We start from the raw sequence: 24,962 nt of genomic DNA, 5'->3' as shown, positions 1-24,962 counted from the left end.
AATAGTAAATGGTAAATATATAAAGAAAATGGTAAATATATTAAAGCTCCTGTTTGTAAGATGGTAAAACTGACGCTTTGGGTTTCCCAACTCGTCAGATACTGACGCTTTAGGAGTGTAGGTCGGGTCGGCCACCATCTGAAAGCGTCAGTATCTGACGAGTTGGGAAACCCAAAGCGTCAGTTTTACCATCTTACAAACAGGAGCTTAAATAATTTTTAAAATGTTCTATAGTTTATTTTGAACTTTATAAAACCTCAGTTAAGATATTGAACTATTACCAAACAATAAAATACTTCATTAAACGATTGCTTATTGTAAAGTTGCAACTGATGTTTATAACAGTTTGTAAATAGTTAATACTGTGTAGTTCATCTATAAACATCTGGATGGCCGTTAGAAAGTTGCAACTGATGTTTATAAACTTTTACAAATCGCTTGTTAAATGGTTTATTAGGCATTTCATTGTTTATTGACAGTAAATAAACTATGAAAGTTTATCTATCTATAAATGTCTAATTTTTGAAAAGGTTATTGCAGCGTCACTGAAATATAAATTAGTGAAACCGACAAAGCAACATTTTTATCAATAACTTAACACATTTTATTAAAGCTCAATTTGACACTGAGAAGAAATCACAAGACACCAAACACTTGACAGAAAAACATGTTCATCTCTTCAACAGAAACTCCAGTGGAAATACATTTTGTACACAGTCCTTCAACATCTAACTACTGACTGGTTCAAATAAATCTACCCAATACCTCATATTAAAAATACTTAATGCTAAATAATTCTTCAAAATACATTTTTTAACTATTATTCAAGTCTTCGTTATGAAAAATCCAAACAATTCCATCTAAGAGAGAATGCAATCACTTAAACGTTTACAATATCATCTTCTTCACAATATCATCTTCTTCACAACTTCAGCTTCACGTCAGCAAACTGAAATGATCTAAATGATTTTCACTAAACACTCCTCACTCAGTCACTGTGACAGTCATACTGTTGAAGGCTGACCGCAGCACTGAGCTAATCCGTGCACAGAAATGAGAAAATGTCACTCAAGCTGACTGTTTTGATATAAGTCACTTTGGTATGTTATGATTATCAACAGTTCGCTCACTGTTTAAATATCATATGTGTGCGCATAAAACCAAAGGTAACACTGTACAATAACCATCATTAATAAACAGTAAAGTTAATAAAACTATAATGACAGTACTATAAACTGTTTAACTGTGAAATGTTTAATTAACCATTTATTAAGCAATTGTAAAGGTTCACAGAGATAATCTTCAACTTAATGATAAGCAACTGCTTAATAAATGGTCTATTATGCATTTCATTGCTAACAGCCAAATAAATATCAGCAAAGATTTAATTATTAACTATAAATGAATCATTTATCACTGATGGTTATTATAGAAGTGTTACTCCTTCTGTACTTGAGTGAAAATAAACCTATACAGTCACAGTATAATGATTTGGTCTACTGTCAACGTGTTTAGGCCGGACCAAAACCTAAAGCATAAATATCATACATATTGAATTGCTGATTAATGTCACTTAGAGTTCTATAAGCATGAATATAAGCTTACCATATTAAAATAGACGCATTAAATATATTGTAACGACACAAAAATGTGCGTTAGTTACAGCATTCGAGGGTGCTGCTGGTCACAATCTGAAAGATTCCACAAAGGCAATATGTCTCATACAAAGACTCAGAGACCTGAGATGCAGTGAAAGCAGAGGGAAGACAGAAAGTTGAGAATAGTGAGAGAAAAAGAATCGGCGAGATCCCAGAAATCTTCAGTCCAGTCAAGATGATCTAAAAAGGCATTGTGTTGAGTTCATGTCGCGCCGTCCCTGTCAGACGTACTGCTGGGGCTTCTGTGGGACAGCAGCGGCTGAAGCCAGGCTCTTGGCCGCCTCCTTGGCCTTCTCTGACGCGTCCTTCACCGTGTCCCTGAGCAGCCGCTGGGGCGTCTCTCCTGTGTGTCCAAGACAGAATGAGGGTGACAGGAATGAGGATCACAGTATGTTTTCTTTAACGCGAGTAAGCAACACTGCTGGCTTCATCAAGCACAACATGACGGGACATTTAAAAGGAAATGTTCACCCAAAAACGAAAAATTTGGTTATTATCTACTCGCCCCCATGCTGATGGAAAGTCAGGGGAAGTTTCAGCTCCACAGCAAAACAATGTTACGGTAGTCCCCTAAACAACTCAAGTAGGCAGGGACAATAAATAAATAAATAAATAAATGAATAAATGAATAAATGAATAAATGAATGAATGAATGAATGAATAAATGAATGAATGAATGTAATTCACGTCTCTCGATAATAACATCTTATCAAATCGATGTGGACTTGATTACGCTCTCTTTTTAAAACGAGTCCTCATCCACTTCACTTTCTTAGGAGAATGCCGTTTTGCTGTGAAATGCTTTGTGGACTATGAAACTTCACCCAACTTACTGTCTGCATGGTGGTGAGAAGATAATGACTGATTTCCATTTTTGGGTAAACTTATCCTTTAAGAAAGATAATTAGCTATTGGTGCACATGCAATGTAGACCCCGTTAGAAATGGATGGATTTTCACATGTTGTGTCAAAACCTTCCTTAGTGACGACCCTGTTTCTCTGTTGTTTATTTTATAGTGTCTGACGGCACATAAACAGGCTAGAACTTATTGTTGAGTACAGTGTCAGTACAAAGTGTTTCTAACCCATTTTAACCTGGTGGTACTGCAAAATGGGGAAAACCGATCTGAAAATCGGCCCATTCAGTGTTTTATATTAGATTAAACTGCTTTTCTATAGGAGATGTTTACAGGACATTAGTATAATATAGTAAGTGTTTTTCCTTGAGCTTTTGCAACCTTTTCATTTATCTGACTAAATTTGATTCAGAGATGTGTTGAAATTGTTATGGATATATGGCCTGCCCTGCCTGGTGAAAGCCAACATGACTTCTATGTAACATCGGCCTGGCTGCCTGCTCACACACGTGACCCATATGCAAAGTCACCGCCATATTTATGTCTAAAGAGGCTTTTTATAATGCCACACCAGATGGAAACATTACGGCTCTTCCTCTAAAAAGAGAAAATTTATTTTTTTAAAAAGTACTGAAGTGAGCGCACCGATATATGTCTGCTGTTCCAAAGTGCCTCACATGGGATTCAGTGCCATGGGCTAAAGAGTCTATTTGCGCCCGACCTGGCTGTGAACCCTCAAAAACCCTCAAAAACCCTCAAAGTACCCTCTGTGAGAACAACAACCAGAATCATAATACCACAGAGCAGTTTCCCCTCAACTGTGAGAGAGACGGGAAGAGAGCAGAGTCGAGCGGTTTCCTTCACATTCAGCTGCTTTAGGACAGAGATAAGTGGTTTTCCTGGGAGGGTGGCAGAGGGAGAAACCTCTTCATGTTCGGAGGCTGACAGTAACTGGAGGGAGATGTTGGGAATTTATAGCGGCCAAAAACAAAGGATGCCAGCGTGTTAAATGTTGATTTATACATCTTTTACACGATGAAAACAAACAAAAATAAGGGTGAATTGGCTTGAACTCCCTGAGCGATGTGATGTCTTTATGTCATCACCCACCGTGCGTGTCGGCCCGTACTAAAAATAATTCACCAGGAGGTAAAGTACTGGCAGCAGATTTCACTTCTAACTGTCAAACTGGTTTTCACAGGTTTTTCTTTTCCTCATTTCAGTTGAGTTTGACTTTTAGTTTGTGTTTGCTTTGCCGACGGCGTGACAGTCGGCTGCAGCGGCTCCACTAACCCTTCCTGAAACTGAAAGGTGAACTCACAGCCGATATGAAAGCACCATACGTTTTTTTTAAAAGTTCATACCCTCCGTTGGGTACTTTCACCGCATCAGAAAAATAGCAGCATTCCCACAGTCGATATTTGGCTCTTTGCTAGAATTATCTGCTTGTTGAGCTGTTAAAAGGTGTTTTAGGTGTTAATTTCACTCTAAAGAAGATTGCTTTGACACCCCTGGATTGATTTTTGGTACATTACTGTTATCAAAAGTACAGTTAATAACCCTACCCCTTATGTTGTGCTATACAAGAGGTTTATATAGAGTTTGTATTAATTATGATATTTCTCCATCCCGACCATTAAATTGTTTTGTTTTCAGACGGCATTAAAATTGTGTTAGGAAAGATGTTTTGGATTTCACTCTGCAGTGCAACATAACAGTTTAAAGGAGCTTACAATCACCTTAATCAAACAACTGTCTCCTAGAAGTTTGGGATTTTATAACATCATGAGAAACAACTTAAGTGAACTTTAATTTCAAAGTTTTGCATCAGCCTTGACTCGGGGCGTTTCTCGAAGATGATGGCACAATACCACGTAATCTACAATTTATTCATAGCAGAGATCACAAGACGGCTGCTCAGCTAAATGTTCAGATGCTGTATATGGACCTGTGAGTTGAGTTTTGTATCTGGCCACAAATCTTATCTATTCTATTCACTTGACAGATCAGACAAAAATGACTCTGCTGTCTCCAACCTCCCCGGTCTCACACTCCATGCTGTCCACACTGTTGTCTTTTAATTAAAGACAGATAATGTCTTAAAGGCATCAAAGCAACAACACAGGAGGTCCGCTCTGTACACTTTTCATTGATTATACTGCCATACAATGGCAGAATGCAGTTACTGAAGCCATTTTTTGCCTCTCGCTACTGTATAGCATATGATTTGTTTTTACTAATGTAACATGTGACTTGTCTACAAAAGTGGAGAACGTGCATTTTGATCCATGTCCAGGATTTTACTTTATGCTGGTGTTTAAGTAGCATACCCGCGGCCACATGTAAAAATATAAATATATATTTATATCCAAATATGTACACATTCTTATTGAAATGTTTGTTTTCATATATAAGTGAGCCAGATCATAAGTGAAAAGATCGAAGTTATGAGATTGTGATTAAAAAATATAAAAACAAAACACAATATTGTTCCTGCAGTCATAAGAAAACTTGATGATTCATTCGTTATCTGGTTATTATACATCATTTGTGACTAGAAAGAAAAGGTCACGACTTCAGTTCATCTCGAACACACTACTGAACTACAAACTAATTCTACTCCAACTCCACATGAACTTTTCAGTCACTCTAACCGTGTGTATCCGCCTACACAACACACAAAGCGAGACAGTCACTACCTCTGCTACACACTCTACTGTGTGAGGCTCATTTATGGCATCATGTGACAACCCTGGGCAAGGCCCGGGATGGCAAATTGATGCCCCTCTGCTACCATACTCACCACAATGCTCAGATGCCAATCCCTGCAGTGCCATCAACAAAGGGGCAGTGGGAAAGAATCACAACAGTCCTTTCAGACAACAGTACGCTGCGTCAGCACAACACACAGTTTGTAGCGTTACACAATCCTCACTGATCAGGGCCCACTGTCCAACATGTCACAACCCTTTTCACATCGAATGGCTTCCCTTACTTTAGATCATCTCCCTGATGGTTAGAGTTAGCTTTTAAATCTTAAATATTTGGTGTTGTATTGATTTGTCTGCTAAATGAAGTTTAAAAAAATTAAGTCAGCCAAAAACTGTTGCTGAAAGTTGTCACTGAGTCTGATGATGGACAAAAGATTTGTGCAGGACCAATAAAGGGTTGTGATGAGAGCGGAATTAAAGTGGAAACAGGAAACTTTTCTGCCGTAGCGTTCCCAAGTGGTGTGATTGTTGGCACTGCTGTCACACGATTGTTTCTGTTTTCCTCAAAGTTTCAACAACACAGGAAAACAGGCGAGTTTCTTCATTCAGTCATTTATTCTTTAATTGAGAGAGAGAAATAAATAAAAATGGTACCCTGCTGCCAGCCTGACTTTATACCTCGTGTCTAACCAAATAACAAAGTGATAGTGAGTTTTATAATGACACCATCTGTATCTAAATACAGATGGTGTCATTATGTTATCGCCATTATTTTGTGAAATCAACATTTACTTCATAATGATAAGTTAAAGCAAAACATTGGTCTTTTGCCAAATGAAGTGAACCAAAAATGCCAAAAACTTCTTCCAGCTTAGAAATATTCAGATTCTGTGGTTTTCTAGCTCATCTTTGAGATAAAACTAAATACTGGACAAAAAGAAATGTGAAAAGGTTTGACTTCGCATTTGGAAGACAGTGATGGTACTGTTTACCATTTTCTGACATCTAATGGACCAAGCAAAATTGGACCCAAATTTGTTCATCGATTATTATATTTTTACGCCTATGAGCTCCTTGGTATCTATTTATGTGTCTACTTGTCACTGTTTTTTTTCTTCTTGCGTGTACATTCCTGATGGGTTTAATAAAGTTGTTTGAAACTGCATCATGTCTATGTTATCAGGTTATTAGAGTTTTTGTCTCATTTGTCTTTCAGGCGATTTGCTTCCTAAGTGCCTTTCCTGCAGTATTTTGTATGTGCAGCACTGACTACATAAATAATTTGGGTCTGAGCCTAAATTCGGAAATCCAAACGGTTTCTCACTGCAGTTGTCATGGTTTCATGTCTCCTCTCCAGTCACATGTTTTTTCCTGATCAACATCAAGGACCTTTTAAGCATCTTGAATTAACCCAGTTCCAAGACAAACATTTAGGCAACGCTGAGGTTTAACTGAGACAAGTTTCCAACTCCAGAGTAAAAACTGCTTCAAGCCATTCGGTTACACTTCAGCGGATTTTGCACTAAAAGAAAGTGAATTATTTTTTATCATTAATGTTTCACAAATGTTCAGTCATGTCTCCAAAGCGCAGAAATGTAAACATTCAGCTATAAATAACTGAAATCTAATGCATGATGTGTCATAGTCTGATGTTTGGAGGGAAGAAAGCCCTAGTTCTTGTGTGTTTTTTCATTTCCAGAAATGGCAACGGTTAAAAATAAACTGTTCTGTTTCCCCTTTTCAATTTCCCTTGCACTTTCCTCTCATCTCTGCTGCTGAAGTGTACGTACCCTGTAAGTTGGACAGCGCGTATTCCAGCCCTTTCATGGCCTTCACCTGGTTGCTCTTGAAGCGGGCCAATCCAAACTCCTGGGAAAAGACAGAGCAGGAAATGGCTTTACATGGGGCGGGAGACGTCTGAAAAACAACGCTTAGCTAGCAGTCCTCTCCCTCCTATTCTCCGGGGAAATTAAAGCAAGCCTGGCATCTTCCACATCTAATAACAATTTTAGGTTGACATATTTTTGGCACGGTTTTCACTTCTCTCCTCATATCTCCAACTTCTTTATTTTGGCATTTGCACACGGGCTCCCACGTCTCTGCTGCTCATACTGTGACCCACAAATCAAACTAAAGCTTTGAAAATAGGACTCTGTATGTTCACTCTGGATGATAGTAGGTTATTGGTCTTACTCCTATAAAACCTCTATATTAATGAATTTTATAAAGATAATGTCTATTTGTAGAAATCAGAAAGACTTTTAAAAGGGAAAAAAAGAATGCAAAGGGAAGAGCACTTTATTCTAATGTACGTTACCCTTGAAAAGATCATGGGTAATTATTCACTGTAAAAAGAGGGTAAACGTACCTGAATCGGTCTGGAGAAGCCATAAACTCCTGAGGATATCCACGCTTCCCGTTTTAGCAGGGTGGTGGCTGGTTGCTCCACCGAGTCCCGGAAAATACAACGCTCCTCCACTGACTGACATGGGAGAGAGAAAAGTGACAGCAGGTTAAGGTAAAGGAATACAGTTCAGGAACAAATGTGAAATAACATTTTTATGAGCATGTAAGGCGTGTTATAGCAAAAACACATGCTGGAAGCAAAAAAATCCACTTTTCTTCTCTTCTTCATGATTTCATATGAATGTGGCCAAGATTCTTTGTTAGGTTTAGCTTTAAAACATTTGAGAATACATTTTAACTTATATAATATATATTAAACATACGAGTAAGGCCAAATACAGGTGGGAATATCTGGGAATTTTATCATTTCATTTGAATAAACATGGTCATAACTGGATCTAATTAATTTCTCTAGTGATGCACGATGCATATTGGGAAATTTACATTATTGGCGACATATTGGTATTAGTGAAACTGAAGCCAATAAATTGAGTAAACAGTATGAAGTCAAATTGCTTGCATTGCCTTTAAAAGCGCAGCATCTGCACACTGATGCAGTAGGGGGCAGCATGCTCCTCTAAAGTGGGTCTGCAGTAGTAGCTGTACTGGCAGTAGTGCAGCCTGCGGTTGTCGCGCACATGAAATCAAGACTGTCATCAAGCAAGTCGTCAAGCAAGTCGTCACCAGTGTGGACAACATGTTCCACAAGAGAGGTCTATGAATTTTAACACAACAAAATCTTAATAAAGCTGTGGAATATCAAATCATCCATTACTGCTCATTAGAACTTGGCCTTTCTTACCCTCAGGTATGCAGAGGCCACAGGTTATGAAGTCGTTTTTTAAAAATATAATTTGTGAAATTATTAGTTTGGATATCAGAATCGACTGAAAGACAAAAAAAAAAAAATCCATATCTTGCATCTCTAAATTTCTCAATTTAAAATCTATTTTAACTTTGAAAAGTCTGCTCCCAAGCTTTATCATTGTTTTTATTAAGACACCTCCCCATTTGTCTTGAAGATGCTACTAAATAGTTTCCATAACCCTTTCCAACAGAAAATAAAAAAAAACAGATTCTTCTTGGCTGAATTTGTCAATGCTTTGATCACACGAGTTAGTTGGACTAACTTCCAGTTATGTTTCATGCTGCAGTAGATTAAAAGATGAGTAAAATAAATCCCTCATGCTTTAGCGTAAGGGATACAGCAGTAAGAGGGAAAACAGCACATCTTAAAGCTGCATAATGTATAACTCATGTCAAGGTCCTTCTTCCCGAGGAGATTATTACATCTGAACTGTGTTCAAACGTTTGCCTCCTTTGAACATCAGGCTGGATTAATTAGTACTTCCTCCTCCATTATGAGGTAAGCAGCTACATGTGACTGCAGTCATGGCACACAGTTCAGTCTTTTCTGCTCTGCCAACATAGTGTACAGTGTCAAGTGAAGACAAACTGCAATACTCATGGAATTGACTCCTTTTTACATTTTTAACTGATTTTGAGTTATAATGTTTGCAATACTGCATCTACAATGGTATCCAACAGTGATGTCAAACACTTTTTCTCTGAAGCAGAATTTTAATTCTTAAATCCGCAATAACTGAATTTTCAGACCATTTGAGGGTGTAAACCAAATATTTTCTCTGTTTAAGGTTTGTCTCTACACATTTCTGATGGAAATATCTGTCTCTTTATCTTCTAAATGCTCCACTATCATCTCTACACTAACTGTGTCTGCCTGCTGTTTGGTGCTGACAAGTTAACATACAGTGGGTTTTTAGAGCAGTTTAGCTGAAAACAGCTGTCTGCTGTGGCTGAAAAACGACACTATCTGAGTGCAGAGTGCACCAAAACAGTAAATTTACGACCAGCTGATAAAGCTCTGCAAAGCTGAGAAGAACTTAAGATTTGGCTGATAAAGGCATACATAGCTCTAGCAGGTTTTGCAAAGGCTTTTGGGAAACTGGCAGCAACAAAAGCTCAGATTTTCCCCTTAAAGCAACAAACCACAGAGAATCAGACACCTCACCATCAGAGTTGTGTGGTTGAGGTTCCAGGTGTAGGTGGTCAGGCTCCTGTTCACAGGATCCACGATAGAGTCCTCAATGATGTATACAGAGCGAGACATGCCAGTGGGGAAGAGAACCTCTGCCCAACGAGGTAAACGATTGGTCTTCATCAGGAGGCGTCTGGAGAGGAGCCGGTTGTCCGCAGTCACCTCCCGGTACACAACGTCCTCTGTGAGAACATGGGTGCTGATCAAAAAAAAACACAAAAGCACACATCCATGTCAGACATTTATTTGCTCATGTTTTAGGATCGGATCACATCACAATTTATTTTACCAAAATGTTTAGGTGCCCTGATTCAACATTTGTCCCGTTAATTCTGTCCATTAAGAGTTCACTTCCCACCAACGAAAGTGATGGGAGGAAGAATCTCAACTCCTCATTTTGTGCAAACAAAATATAAGTTAATGTGAAGCCTCAGCGGTTTGGGTTAGGTTAGAGATATTATACCTCCATTGCAGCTTAGCAAGTAAACCCTGTGTCTGGAAATGGGGAATTCTATACTAAAACGATTAACTTTGACTCACAGTTCAACTCTGGAACATATTTTTGCACAGAAGGAGAACAGTGGATTTTGTCTGGAGGCACTTCATCTGAATGCATGTGAGGAAGGGATCTCTTTATGGCCAGTATGAATATTAGGAATGATTACAGCAAGCACAAAAAGGCATTTAACAGCGCTCATGTGCCCATATGTAAATTCAAACAGACCTGAGAAAATGTGATCCGTTAACTTTCAAGTTTCGTATCAGTTTGTGATTAATTTCACTTCTGTTTAGAACAATGCTTCCACCTGTTTCAAACAGTCAATTCAAATAAATTATGTTCAGTGTTTTTTGGCCCCGGTGCTACATTTTTTTCATTAACTGCTACTGTTATGTTTGTGAGATGTAAAAGGACACAGATCTCTAGATTGTGACATTTGTTAGGTCAGGTCAAATGTAAATGAAAACAGGTCGACCACACAACTATTAATATGCTGAACTTAGTTTTACTTCTCTGACGCGTTTTCTCAGTTCTCTATCTTAATCGTGACCAAAGACTCTTTTTTGTTCTTGGTTCACAAATGCAAAGCAATGTAGATAAAGTTTACCTACATTGTATAGAAGGACTCAGCAATAGACTCCATTCCATCTATTCTCATGCAATGTTATAACTAGATACCCGTAGCTCTATGAAATTGAGATTTTAATGGTGTGAGTTGTCATCCAAATCACATTGTGAAAGTGTCACAATCTCAATTTATCAATAAGAATCAGAAAATTCAAACACTGTTTATGATTAAGTTGTTAAATATTTGTTGCTGGTGAAAAACAGATTAAAACACAAGAATATCTTCAAGACTGTGTTGACTTTTGACGCCAACACATTCACAATGACCTTCTATGATCAAATATTGACAAGAAAAAAATACTACAATACCTGAACGGATTAGGGTACCTCTGCCAAAAAGCAGAGACAACATGGTCCCACGTACTCCTGATGTCTGCGGTGTTACAAAAATACTTGACCATTCTTCCCTCGCTGATTTACAGGATGGCCTGAATCATGAACCCTGAGGTCCCTCGCTGTGACTACACAAGAAAATGAAAACCTGGGTGCTGACTCCATTCAAAATCTGGCACGGTCCTGCAGAGGTGAAGAGAAAGGGATTTACCAAAGGTATTAATCTTCAGTTAGACGCAAAATAACATTAGTTTAAATTCCAGTGTGCAATAATGTGTAAATCTGAATGTACATTATATCCCTTTCTTCTCAATTACGTTTGTTGGTATATTCAGCTACCATTGGCTGCATATCAATAACCAGAAACGTTTTATGGCACCATTAGATTTTTATAGAATTTTTGTTTATATATGATAAAGTACCTTTATTTGCTATATATTTAATTTTGCAGTTCTATCTGATTATTTTATGGATAAAAGCCTTTTCCTATTTCTATTTTCAAGAATTTGTTTTCACACCGTCTGTACTGAGATCACAACATAAAATGATTTATACCATGACTGTTTTTTCCTGATTGCACACCCCTGCTGTACGCCCATCAATACATGTGTGTATAGATTAACCTATTACATTAACAATAAATAGTTACTCCAGCATTCTCTACACACCGCCATGAAGTCATGTAGTAAGTTGTTTTGTGTTTGTACAACATGGAGCATGGCAGACTGTAAATGCTGCTATTGTGATGTGATGTAACGTATCTTTTCCCAATAAATTAGCAGGTACCTGTTATTAATGATGATCAAAACGTTTTAGAACATCCTTGGCGCTATATATATATATACCTTTACCTTCACAACAGATCTTATAAGATATAGGCTACCTCCCTGCCTTTAAAGGTGCACTTTGTTGTGTTGGGGAAGACATTTTAATCAGAAGAGAAATAAAGTCATTGACTTTTTTTTTTTAGGGCTAAGTAAACTAACCTGAATAAATGTACTGACCTTGAGGGAGGACACAATTTCATGCCGTTTTATCTTGTTTATATGTGGCGGACCCTGCCACTCTCTAGCTTCAAACAAAGTTCTGGGGACCTTATTTTCCTTTGACAACAGCTTGTTTATTCAGTTACAGGAACAAAAAAAACTGAGCTTGAAAAATTACCTCTTTAATTTTTTATATATTAAATATCCTGAGTTTGAAATTCTTTTCCAACACAACATGGTGCCCCTTTAAGTCTCAATTCTTCCAACAGCCCGACAATCACTTAAACAAACAATTATTGATTATTACGGTCTCTTGCGCAAGTTGTACACATGTCACCTTGATTTATGGCTTTACATTGCCCTACAGGTGAGGTTGCGCCTTGTTATTGCAAGCTGGGTGGCTTAAAGTCACAGCTGACAACATGTGAGTTCCTTGACAGCTAACACTTAGCTAACTAGCTTCTTGAAGCTGACTCATAATGCTCAACTAATTTAACAGTTTTGACGTGTTGCAGTGGCGATGACACTGAGCAGCAAGCGTTGCATTACTTATTTTACAGCACAATCCCGACTCTAGAGAATTTGACAGCTAGTTTAGCATAACGACAACTCAACTGAGTTTAGCTAGCCTTAACGCCAAGTAGAGTTCAACACAGGTGATGTTTCAAACGCTTTGGGTTAACGAGAAACACGAGCTCTTACCTGGAGTCACTGCTAATGGAATGCTGAGCTACTACATATCCGCAGACACTCTGCTTTTTGTGCCTGTAGTAAATAACCCGACAAAATTATCTAACGTTAGCTAATTACATCCATTATCCTACGTTTGACCGACAGGGCAGTGAGGCGGAGGGTCTTCTTCTTCTTTTTCTTCTTCTGCTGCTGTTTCCTTCTTCTTCTTCTTCGATTGCCTTTTATTGGCGGTTGGCAACCAGCTTTTAGGTGCATTTACCGCCACCTACTGGATTGGAGTGTGGAACATGAGATGGTCAGAGCTAAAGAATAATGAAGAAAGAAAAAAAAGAAAAAGAAAATAGAAATGATCTTTTATTCCCTATAGCATATATCCTATACCTGTGTCCTTTAGGTATTTCGAAAAAACACTCAACCCCTTTTTGATGTACTCCCTAATAAATTCCTTAAAGTCAATTCCAGCTTTTCTTTTGTCAGCATGTGGATAACTTCCTGTCGTTCGTCCCTGTGCTTACTACACTCCAGCAATACATGCTGGACTGTTCCCGGTCGTGTACATTGTGAACACAGACCTGTTGGATGTTTCCCTATTTTACTGAGTGTGTGTTTGAGTCCTGTGTGTCCTATTCTGAGTCGAGTTAAGATAATTTCTTCCTTTTCGGTTCCTGCCCTGTATTTAACTATTTTTGACCTGTGTTCATACTATCCCAACTTTCCTGCCAGATTTTGTACATGCGTTTACTGATAATAGATTTGATTTCTTCTCTGCTTAATGGTATTTCGATGTTTATTGTGTTTGATTTTGGCGCTTGTTTGGCCAATATATCTGCTTCTTCATTTCCTTCGACTCCTACGTGGGCAGGAACCCAGAGGAAAGAAACATCCACACCTTTATTGTGTAATCTGTATATTTGATTTGATATTTCCAGTAAAAGATCTTGCCTGCATGAATTCTCTGATTGAATGCTTGTAAGTGTTGAGATACTATCTGTTGCTATTGTTACTTTGTATTGAATACTATCCTCCACCCACTGCAATGCTAATATTATCCCCATCATTTCAACTGTATATACTGAGAGATGATCCGATGTCCTGTTTTTGATGCTTATATTAAATTTTGGGATGAAAACTGCTGTTCCTGTACGTCCTGCTTCTGGGTCTTTTGATCAATCTGTGAAGATAAATAATTCATCAGGGTATTGGTGATTTATATAGTTTTGTACTATTGTCCATGTCTGTATTTTTTTGGTATTGTTTTTCTTCTTCTTCTTCTTCTTCTTCTTCTTCTTCTTCTTCTTTGGGGTTTTACGGCAGCCAGCATCCAAAAGTTGCATTGCTGCCATCTATGGGACTAGCACCTTAGTGCACTATATCCTGCTATACAGACCAGTGTCTATTAAGAATTGGAAAAAAACAGAGATTTCCCCTCCCTTGACCCTACTTCTGAACTACTTTTCAGAGATACTTCTTCCAAGCCAATTTCTCGCAATTCTCGGAGTAGATCTTGTCTTTGGCGGTCATAGTTTTCCTACAATAAATAAAGTGCTGTTCAGAAACGTGTGACCGATCCTCATTCCAAAAATAATAACCTCTTCCTCACGTCTAATCCCCCCTCTTTTACAAATGTTAACTGAGTCAGTTACCCTACTACATACTGAGAATAGGTGGCTTCCTTTGTTTTCTTGCTCCCAGAGCTGAGGCCTTTTTAAAATTGTTTCCTGCCACACAATACTTTTACCCTCCGCCTTTGATAGATTTATGTTGACATCTATGGTTTCCTTTTGAGCAGCTTCCTTGGCCAACTTATCAACCTTTTTATTTGTTGCAATACCTACATGACCCATACAAATGATATTTCTACCCCTCTCCTTTTCACATCTCTAATTGCCAGAAGAACATCATATACAAGGTCTTGTCGACTCTTTGATGACCCTTTCACAATACTATTGATAGCTGACAGAGTCTCTACATATCAACACTTTATGGTTCTGAATCTGTTCAGTCCATTGCACATCAATACACATCTTTAATACTCAGTCTTATTGAGTACAAAATGTACAGGAAGTTATTATTTAATAACTTGAGTGTTGTTTGGAATATCAAAATTCTTTTAATACATTTTTGGCAGGAGGGTCCACAGATGCTGTGTGCAAAGTTTGGTGCAAATCGGTGAAATCACCTGGGAGGAGTTCGAAAAGTAGGTTTGCAACAGTTGGTGAATTTGCGTAAAGAAACGGTAGGAAAAGGGGCGTGGCCTATATAACGAGATTCACGAGGATATCTTTTTCTGACAGTGCCCTGCCACAGTCACTCTCCCTTGTATCACATGCTTTCTGTTAGCCCTCAAACCCAAGATGAGATAACCATGATGACATCACTTTGACATCATCCAGGGATTATTTTTGTCAGACATCAACTGTTTTTAAAGGCAGTGGAGTACTAACCAAGACTAGCAATTATGACATATGAAATAACTGGTTTCAGTAGTCAGTATCTGGTGTGACCACTATTTGCCTCACACAGTGCAACACATCTCCTTCGCATAGAGTTGATCAGGTTGTTGATTGTGGCCTGTGGAATATTGGTCCACTCCTCTTCAATGGCTGTGCGAAGTTGCTGGATATTGGCAGGAACTGGAACACACTGTCGTATACGTGTCGTATCCAGAGCTTCCCAAACATGCTCAATGGGTGACATGTCCGGTGACTATGCTGGCCATGCAAGAACTGGGATGTTTTCAGCTTCCAGGAATTGTGTAAAGATCCTTGCAACATGAGTCCGTGCATTATCATGCTGCAACATGGGGTGATGGTTGTGGATGAACGGCACAACAATGGGCCTCAGGATCTCGTCACGGTATCTCTGTGCATTCAAAATGCCATCAATAAAATGCACCTGGGTTCGTTGTCCATAACATACGCCTGCCCATACCATAACCCCACCGCCACCATGGGCCACTCGACCCACAACGTTGGCATCAGTAAACCTCTCAACCACACGATGCCACACATGCTGTCTGCCATCTGCCCTGAACAGTGAAAACCGGGCTTCATCTGTGAAGAGAACACCTCTCCAAGTTGCCAGACGCCATCGAATGTAAGCATTTGCCCACTCAAGTTGGATACGACAATGAACTGCAGTCAGGTCGAGACCCGGATGAGGACGAGACGCATGCAGATGAGCTTCCCTGAGACGGTTTCTCAGCATCTTGATATGCCACACCTGTGAGGTGGATCATCTCGGCAAAGGAGAAGTGCTCACTAACACAGATTTAGACAGATTTGTGAACAATATTTGAGAGAAAGGTCTTTTGCGTATATAGAAAATGTTTTAGATCTTTGAGTTCAGCTCATGAAAAATGGGAGCAAAAACAAAAGTGTTGCGTTTATATTTTTGTTCAGTGTAATTTGGAGAATTTAAAAAAGTAAACCTTGACACCATTACTCCTCCGGTCCAGTAGATGTCGCACCAGAATTTGTCGGACACACTTATCTGTGACACGTTTCCTGTTGTTCTTCTTCGTTGGTGCGCTTGACTGCTAAGGGAAGTGTCCTCCATGGTGTCATTGTAGGTATCCCGAGGTTGAATATCCAGAAATAAGCGATGTCTGGGTACACACCAGACGAGAAGCTCCGCGAAGAGCAGCTCTCGAAGCTCCGGAGACGGTGGCTGAAGGACCAGGAGCTCAGCCCGAGGGAGCCCGTGCTACCAGCCAAAGCTCCCGGCGCCGTCGCCAAGTTCTGGGCTGGTTTTCTGGAGCCCAAGAGCCTGTGGAGACTTTACGTGAGTCCTGATAGACAGCTAATGCTAGCTAGCTAGCACAACAAGTACTGACGATGACAGAGTACATCCGATACACCAGTAAACAAACTAAACAGTTAATATGAAGTGGATACTGTCAGTTTGAATAAAGCTAACATAACAAGAGCTACACAGCTAAAGGTTCATCTGCCCCCAATGTGGTGAAACAGCTAGCCTAATGCTAACCCACCTCAGACTGCAGCTGTCTCTGTTTATAGACTCTCAGAATTGTCATTTTGAGTCTCTGTCAAATTAATAAAACATCTGCGTGTTGTAACTACTACATTTAGCAGTTGACTATTTAGTACAGAGGGTCTTGATGCTATATTGCATTCTGTTGTGACTTCATATGGTTAGATAAAGCAAAGTAAACCTGCTGCTGTTTGACTGAACAGTTTAAGCCAGTCAGTCTGTGTCAGATGGATTTCTTACATGCGAGCTGCATGGTGGCCTGTAATTCTGTACAATTCAATGAAAGAAAAAACTCCAGATCACTTTTATTTATAAGGCCCCAAATCACAATCACTTTCCCTTAGTGAGCTTTACTATATGTACAGTGAACGCCACATTATAATCAGGTACAAAGGTCCCAAGTTATCTTTTATTCTAGATATGAATGCCATTTTAGAGAATTTTACGTCTACAGAATATTAATAACTTCCCCTATAAAAGGTACATTGTTTTGTCCAATATCACAAATGTGCATCAGCAACTTTAAATAAGTTAGCCTATCTATAATGCATAAAATAACAAATATTTTGTTTTTTGTGAATTTGCTGCTTATTTCATTTTTTACATCATTTTTAACTAATTATGGTTCACTTTTGGACTGTTTGACAAAACCACCAACAGACCTTTTTCTTACAGAGAAAGGAATAAATCAATCATATAAAATGTGTGCCAGACTAATCTCTAAGGAAAATCTGTAGTTGCAGCAGGTATTTAAAAGACAAATGACTTGTCGTGAAAAATTGGAAGCCATAGAGTGATGTTTGAATCCAACGTGCCTGGTGCACAATTCACTGAGATAATATCTTTTTATAGTCATTTGTAACAGTCCTACCTTGTGTGAGTTGCTTGAGTCCATGTCATGTTTCAGCACAAGTCCACAAAACAACAGCTATTTTGATTCAGTTTCCTTTTTTAGCGTATCAAAACTGAAGTATTTTAGAGCTGATTATCTAACATGCAGGGCACAAAATTGGCACCAGCCTCCAGCCAAATGCTGATAAAATATGCAAGTCATTGGTTCATCTCTCAGTGGCCAAGAAACAAAACAAAACACAAACATTGGCAATCTATTAAGTGGCTGGTCAAAGAAGAACATTCACTAGACATTTGGCCAGTGGACAAAAGAGTTCATTTTGAAATCTGCTTACGTACATAAACTTATTGCCTGGCTCCATTCATGTTGAAGTATGTGTTATTTGTTTGAAACATGCAGAATAGACACTGTAATTCACTATGTGATTCTCTTCTGTGAATATTTCCCTGCCTCTAATGTGTATCTCCTTACAGACCTACAAAGCATACAGAGGTGGAGTTTTCACATTAACACGCCTCCTGCTACCTGCCTGGGCTGTTCACTACTACGTGAAATACCATGTGACTGTAAGTCAACAGAATTGTTTCACATTTGTAACATTAGTAAAAATATCCAACAAATGTGATACATATCTGATAGACAGGATTTTATGACTTGGTATGCAAGACTACTGAAAATTGTATGCATTGTTTCTGAAGTGTTTGTCATTGTTGAGGTAACATGCAAGTAGATAGACATGCAAATGTGGCAGTGGCTTTATTTCATGTTCTTTGATTCTTTTGCATTTACTATCAATAGATAAATGGTCATGTGACAATGTATTAATCAGTAGTCATACTAAATAACAAGGTTTTTGTCGCCCACAGCAAAAGCCATATGGCATTGTGGAGTTGAAACCCAGGTTGTTCCCAGTAAGTATGACTCACTTATTAAATCTACCATAATTTTTCCCATGGTCACTGTAAAAGTTCTTTGCATATTTGTATGTGCAGCTGCATATTAGCTTGCGTTACCTGTCATAGCAGGTCATTCCATGCAAACAGGCCAAGATGTCTTAAGATGCTTTGCCAGTAGCCCAGAAGAGCTGCTCTCTGATTATTATTTTTTTTTAATATATATTTCTGTCCTTGTTCTTGTGTTTTAGGGTGACACCATCCTGGAAACAGGTGAAGTTGTTCCGGATCTGCCTGAGTCCCATGGTCATCACTGAAGTCGAAATGTTTCAATCATTTTTGTGTTGTAAAAACTGTGTATATGCCAATAAAATATTACAAAGTCATTCAATGAATATTAGTGACTTGAAACATTAATGTAAATGGTGACATATTGATGCTTTCACAAGTCAGAAGGGTTGGCTGAAGTATTTCTTTGAAATTCAGTTAAAATAGCTGCAGAATGGTTGGGTTGGGATTTAATGTGAGGAAACAGCATTCAAATGTGACACAATGATAAATGTCTGTTGAAAGAAGAATATCTAACTGCAGGATATTATGTAGGACTCCTCAAAATGTTATTTTGGTTGTACATTAGAACATAAATCGACTTATATGTTTCAGAAATGCCGTAGAATACTTTGAACTGGATTTAGACCCCTCATCTAATAACTATGAATGTACAATATTTTGTATCATGTCACATAAAAAACAAGGCCTCAGTGACACTTATTCTGTTAACTATCCACCGGAAGTGTGCTTCCTGCGGGTTACAATACATGAAGTACATGATTAAACGGATATTATCCCTAACAAAAAAGATGGTTTTAAAAACTGTTGCATCCCTATAAAATATCCATTGTTAGATTTTGCGTGTGATAATGAACTTTGAGGTGCTTCTTCACAATTTGAAGACGGCGCTTTTATTCTGAAGGGCGGTAGTGGCTTTTAGCTTGTAGCTGGATGAATAGAAAATTGCAGCGCAGGTTCCGACATGGAAGGATTGTTATGAAGTCAAGCTGTTGGACTCCTTAACAGTTGCTCCGGAATAACATTTATGTAAAAATGACTGGGCTCACGCAAAACGGAGGGAGCATATCAGTTGCCAGCTGTGTACGTGTTTGAGGAGGTCAGAGGTAAATATTACACAACTTTTCCCCTATGTTAGCCCCCTTAGCTACATAGCTACAACGCCCTAGCCTAGGCTGCTAAGCTAGCTTGCTAACTTTAGCTAACCAAGTTCATCAGTTCGCCACTTAATAATATAGCAAGTGTTCGCCGTTTGGATCAGTGGTAATGTAAAAATACTTTCGACAGAATATTCTTTGTGTATGTCACGGACTGTTCAATGCATATTAGCCCGTATTTCGAAGTGTTTACTGACACTATCGTTTCTCACTTTTGGGAGGTAACTAGGTGCTGTATTAGCCGAACCTGCTAAGCTAACAAACCGAAAACAACAACGCAGTTCAAGGTGACGAAGGACCAATACGAGTATCAAATCATATGATAGGTTTATACTTACGTGTTTTTTTTAAGTGGTGGCATGTCTGTCAATGGTAGCGATGGATGAGTAAGACATTTTCAGGGTCTTGCATGGACAGCGACCTGATATAACGTCAGGACCGTCACAGTACCAGATAAGGTTATGTATCATGGATTATCATAACGATGTCACATATACGTTGTCTATTCGAGCTCCAAATGTATGTAAATTTCTATCCTCTCTTCACCGTGACAAGCATTAGGTTACTTAAAACACGATTTTCTTGTCGTTATTATAAGGTAGGTCACATATGGAGAGAGTAAGGACACACGATGATTTGAATAATGTATGTTTGTGAATTGTTTACATTTGAAAGAGGAGACTATAGTAATGTTCTTGTAATGGAATGAGCTGGTGTATCACAAAAAAATAGACAGAACAGTTTTGTCCATAGAGAAACGTATATGATGTGTAGAAAATAATAGTTTGAAGTCTTTTTTAATGTTATGTGATGAGAAAATGTTCATGATAACAAGAAAGATTACCTGTCAACAGCAGCAGGTCATAATCATCCACAAAGAATCTGGTGCATGTTGTATTTGAAAAAATAGCATATTTGTTTCCATGTGCAGAGCAGGGGTACTATAAGTAAAAACAATAAAAAAATTAAAAATAATTGTTAATATACTCTACTTATACATAATATACTATACATAATATACTGCTCAAGAATGCAGACCCTTCTGTTTCCGTATAAATCTGTTGTGTCAGATAAACCTGAAATGCATTTTTTCCCCATAGACTGAATGAGGAAGAATTGTATGGATAATCGTTAAATTAAGCTTCTTAACTTTACATATTTGATTTTGAACATAACTCTTTCACCTAAATAGTACCTCCTAGGTAACTCTGTGGTTGCCCTACTATTCTGATTGGCTATGTTTTGAAATGTTCCCATTTCATAGAAATTTAAATTCTGAAATGTTTTCTTCTTTGTCAGATCATGTCAGCAATCAAGATTGCCCTGCAGCAGAGCCAGAAGAGGGGCAGAAGGAAAACCTCTGAAGCAATGTCTGCAGAGGTGTCACCAGACTCCAAGTGTCCCATCTGTTTGGACTCGTTCAACAACATTTCTTACCTGGACCTCTGCCTGCACAAGTTCTGTTTCCGCTGCATTCATGAGTGGTCCAAGAACAAAGCAGAGTGCCCTCTATGCAAGCAGCCGTTTAATTCAATCTATCATAGTATAAAATCAGAGCAAAACTTTAAGAAGTATGACCTGAAGCCGGTGGATAATGGCTCTTTTGGGACTTTTGGAGGAGTGCGTTTTAGATACCGCACAACTGTCACTGGAGTCCATCGACAGATGCAGGGAAGGACCTCTTCACCTCCAGACAATGGAGTGATGTTTGAAGCCTCAACAAACCTTCCCCAACAGCCACAGGACCGTTACATCCGGCGCATGATGATGAGGTTGGCAGCCAAGAGGAAAGCGGCAAGTGAAGGGAGGGCAGTGAACCGCATCAGAGAGCAGGAAATGGTAAACTTCAGGAGGGAACTGTACCGACAGGGGGTGAGGGTTCGGAATGTACGCGATGGTGGACGCTGCCGAGACACCTCAGCTGAGTTCTTCAGAAGAAATCCTGCCTGCCTGCACAGACTGATCCCCTGGCTAAAGAGAGAACTCATAGTGCTATATGGGGCCCACGGCACTTTAGTCAACATAGTTCAACACATCATCATGTCTCGCATTACACGTTTTGACATGGAGGATGGAGCTATTCAGGAAGAGCTCAGGCCGTTCCTCCAGGGGCGCACAGAGCACTTTCTGCATGAGTTCATCAGCTTTGCAAAGTCCCCCTACAATATGGAGGCCTATGACCAGCATGCTGTCTACGACTGCCCAGCCCCTTCCTCTAATGAAGACAGCAGCTCTAACTCTTCCGTAATAGCCATCTCAGAGGATGAGGAACACTTGGTGGAGTTGGATACTCCAGGAAACTCCACATCTACTCTGAGCCACTCTGTGTGGGATGATGAGACTCCTGGGCCATCATATTCTACGACAGCAGAGCAGAGCAGAGCAGAGTGTCTGTCAGTCCTCGACTCGGACTTGGACAGCAGTTCAGAGGAGGAGACACAAGAGTTTGGGGCTTCTCCACAGCAAATTAGAATTTTAAACCAAACAGATGTGACTCAGGCTGAAGGTCACAAAGATGATTGTTTGTCTTCTGACAGCGATGACTGTGTCATTGTAGGTTTTGTTAAGCCGACATCAGAGCGTACTCCGGAGCTGGTTAAGCTCTCCTCCGACTCTGATGAATCTGCCTGTGAAGATACTAAAGAAGTGCCGCTGCTACCTCAACACATTCGCTTCTCCAGTCTCAGTCCCGTAGCATCACAGAGTAGTGATCGAAGTGGTGCTGGACAGACAGAACATGTAGAAACAGGCCGCTATCATCCATCGGATGCAAAAGAAAGATGTAGCTCCTCAATATCTAGCAAGCACAGGAAGTCCAGTAAGTCTGACAGAAAAGACACAGATAGAAGATTTGATGGTAATGACGGATCTAGAGAGAGGCACTGGTCAAAGGACAGAGACCATAGGAGAAGAAGGTGGTCTAAAATTGGAGAGAATTGGCACTCAAGCAAGAGCCCAGCAGTCTCCCACAGCAGCGTCAGCACTCTGTCGAGAGAGAGTGGTTTTTCTCACTCTAGTGGCAGAGACTACTCAAAATGTGATAGTAAATATAAAAGCAGGGATGGTGATCACAGCTATCAGTCATATACGCATTACAGCCAAGGGAGAAGTGATAGTGGGATACATTACACAGAGAGACGGTCCTATTATTACAGTAGCCGCAAGTACTCAGATCAGCACTCGTACTCTCGCTCCAGGAGCCGCAGCAGGGATTCACGGAGACGGGACAGGAGGCATTCCCGATCTAGGTCTTATTCCAGCAGTCGTTCCACTTCTGCAAAAAAGAGATCTCACCATGACAAGCCTGGTGGAAAGAGGAAATACAAAACAAGGCATTTGGAAGAACCGTCAGAAGACGCACCTCCCAACTCAAGGGCGGAAGGTCACTCCCCCGCGTTGTCAACAAAACACAAGAAAAAGAGCAAAGAGAAACGGCATAAAAAATCCAAAGAGAGGTCAAAGACTAGCAGGAGCCTCAGTGTGGAGCTCGTCAACGAGGGAAACTCGAATGAGCGAAGCAAACGTCACCATAAGAAAAAGAAGAAACACAAGAAGAAAAGCAAAAGGCACAAGAGTAGTGAACGCAGAGAGAAGGGCTCACCCTCTGTCATTACCATTGACAGTGACAGTGATTCTGTTGCTAATGACAGTGTCCCCCAGGCCAGCAGCACTAACAAGGAAAAACTGATGGACAATACCATGGATGACCCATTGGCCCCTGCCTCTCCCTCCTCCAATGCAGAGTTAAATTGAAATTCCTGCTGTGTGGGTTGGGAACTGATGGCTTTTCCCCGAGCTGCTAATGCCTGCAAGCAGTATTTTAGATCAAAGCAAAAATTGATATGTCGAAGTACATCAGACCTTTCTATCCTTTTACACACCACCATAAGTGTTTATTACTGCAGCAGTCCTTTAGACGCTGATTTTCATGACACAAATATCCATTTCGACTGGAGAGTAAGGACCGTTTAAGACCATCTAGGTTGAGTTTCTTGACTGTGAGAATTTTACGTTCAAAGTGCCACTATGTACATGGACTAATGGACTAATAATGTTCACACATCTTTTTTAAGTGTCAATAGATATTCTTGAAAATAATTTTTCTTTAATGGATTTATTTTATTTCTATGGTGCTCTCAGGGATATTGTTGATTATGGTGATTTTGTTGTTGATATAAGTCAGCTATATTCTTGAGACAATACAATTTCTACCTGCGGCTCACCGAGTAATACCTGTTATGGATTTCAGAGTGGGTTCTTTTGTAATGGATTTTATTTAAAATAAATTGTCATGAGCATATGTGATGTGCCAATTAATTAATGTTGGTTTTTTTTTCACATAGGTTGTATTGTTGATTTCATATTAATAATAACCAGTTGGCAAATTGGCCATACATTTTCTAACAGTTATCGGTATTCAGCTCGACTAAAGCTTTCTTCATTGTTTCAACTGCACAAAAATTGCAGTGAAGCAGCTGTAATCAATGAAATTGATATCAATATGTTTAATATGTATACATATAAAAAATGTAAAAATGACATTCAAATGAATTGCGATCGAAGACATGAAAAGTAAGAAGTTCAATGAGAGAACAGCTTGTAAATTATATTATAATAAGTATATACTGTAGTGATGAATATATATCCTGAGATATAAAGAGGTTGTAACAGGAAGCAGGTGTAGACAGTACAATAGAATATGATTGTACAGTAAAAGTAAGTATATTTTAAGTGTGACAGTAGTAGCAGCACTAGAATGATGTAGTCAAACTTGCTGGTTGCATAACAGACAAATGTGCCTGTATACTGTTCTTTATATATTCTGTACTAATAGAATTGCTGAGGATTGGTGTTTCCACAAAGCACACAGATGACATGGTACGCTGATATTTTGATACTAAACTATTAAAAAAGTTGCTATAGGGTAGTGACAGAGAAAAGAGAGAGGGGAACAGTGGCAAAGGCCTTACCTGAGTTTTTGATAGGTTAGTATGATACTACGAATCACGTACCATTCTATTTACAGGGCTACAAATCATTTCAGAAACATCGTCTTATGTTTGGGATTTCACTGTGCTTTTTTTCTACTTTCCAGCATACATTTTTAATGTGAAATGAAAGTTAGTTATCAACTTGGTTGAGACAGGTAATAAGGACACAATATACGT

The 24,962-nt window shown here is 39.1% G+C and overlaps 3 protein-coding genes across 6 annotated transcripts; 2 read left to right on the top strand and 1 right to left on the bottom strand.

Moving 5' to 3' along the window:
- Nucleotides 1–580: 580 nt before the first annotated feature.
- On the bottom strand, nucleotides 581–20,245 carry LOC115591350 (PRELI domain-containing protein 1, mitochondrial-like). Of its 3 annotated transcripts, XM_030433328.1 has the most exons (7): nucleotides 12,839–13,078; nucleotides 11,127–11,333; nucleotides 9,665–9,890; nucleotides 7,595–7,708; nucleotides 7,017–7,095; nucleotides 5,319–5,340; nucleotides 1,882–2,001 (listed from the first exon to the last, which is right to left on the bottom strand). In XM_030433328.1, exons 2-6 carry the CDS (start codon nucleotides 11,216–11,218, stop codon nucleotides 5,327–5,329), a joined length of 525 nt encoding a protein of 174 aa, XP_030289188.1. In that variant the 5' UTR covers nucleotides 11,219–11,333; nucleotides 12,839–13,078; the 3' UTR covers nucleotides 1,882–2,001; nucleotides 5,319–5,326. The 3 variants fall into 3 exon arrangements, with proteins under 3 accessions (XP_030289179.1, XP_030289171.1, XP_030289188.1); XM_030433319.1 differs by lacking the exons at nucleotides 5,319–5,340; nucleotides 12,839–13,078 and adding an exon at nucleotides 20,133–20,245 and having other exon boundaries at nucleotides 581–2,001; XM_030433311.1 differs by lacking the exon at nucleotides 5,319–5,340 and having other exon boundaries at nucleotides 581–2,001; nucleotides 12,839–13,074.
- On the top strand, nucleotides 15,578–18,963 carry ndufb6 (NADH:ubiquinone oxidoreductase subunit B). The gene is made up of 4 exons (XM_030433341.1): nucleotides 15,578–16,612; nucleotides 18,149–18,241; nucleotides 18,542–18,586; nucleotides 18,820–18,963. Exons 1-4 carry the CDS (start codon nucleotides 16,433–16,435, stop codon nucleotides 18,883–18,885), a joined length of 384 nt encoding a protein of 127 aa, XP_030289201.1. The 5' UTR covers nucleotides 15,578–16,432; the 3' UTR covers nucleotides 18,886–18,963.
- On the top strand, nucleotides 19,548–24,111 carry toporsa (topoisomerase I binding, arginine/serine-rich a). 2 transcript variants are annotated; one of them, XM_030433276.1, is made up of 2 exons: nucleotides 19,548–19,743; nucleotides 21,094–24,111. In XM_030433276.1, the coding sequence occupies exon 2, from the start codon at nucleotides 21,097–21,099 to the stop codon at nucleotides 23,545–23,547; it is 2,451 nt and encodes an 816-aa protein (XP_030289136.1). In that variant the 5' UTR covers nucleotides 19,548–19,743; nucleotides 21,094–21,096; the 3' UTR covers nucleotides 23,548–24,111. The 2 variants fall into 2 exon arrangements, with proteins under 2 accessions (XP_030289136.1, XP_030289143.1); XM_030433283.1 differs by lacking the exon at nucleotides 19,548–19,743 and adding an exon at nucleotides 20,120–20,252.
- Nucleotides 24,112–24,962: the final 851 nt, after the last annotated feature.

The sequence above is a fragment of the Sparus aurata genome, chromosome 1 (assembly GCF_900880675.1).
Source record: "Sparus aurata chromosome 1, fSpaAur1.1, whole genome shotgun sequence".
Taxonomy (NCBI): domain Eukaryota; kingdom Metazoa; phylum Chordata; class Actinopteri; order Spariformes; family Sparidae; genus Sparus; species Sparus aurata.
Note: the sequence above shows the minus strand (reverse complement) of the source record. Positions and strands in the feature narration are given on the sequence as shown.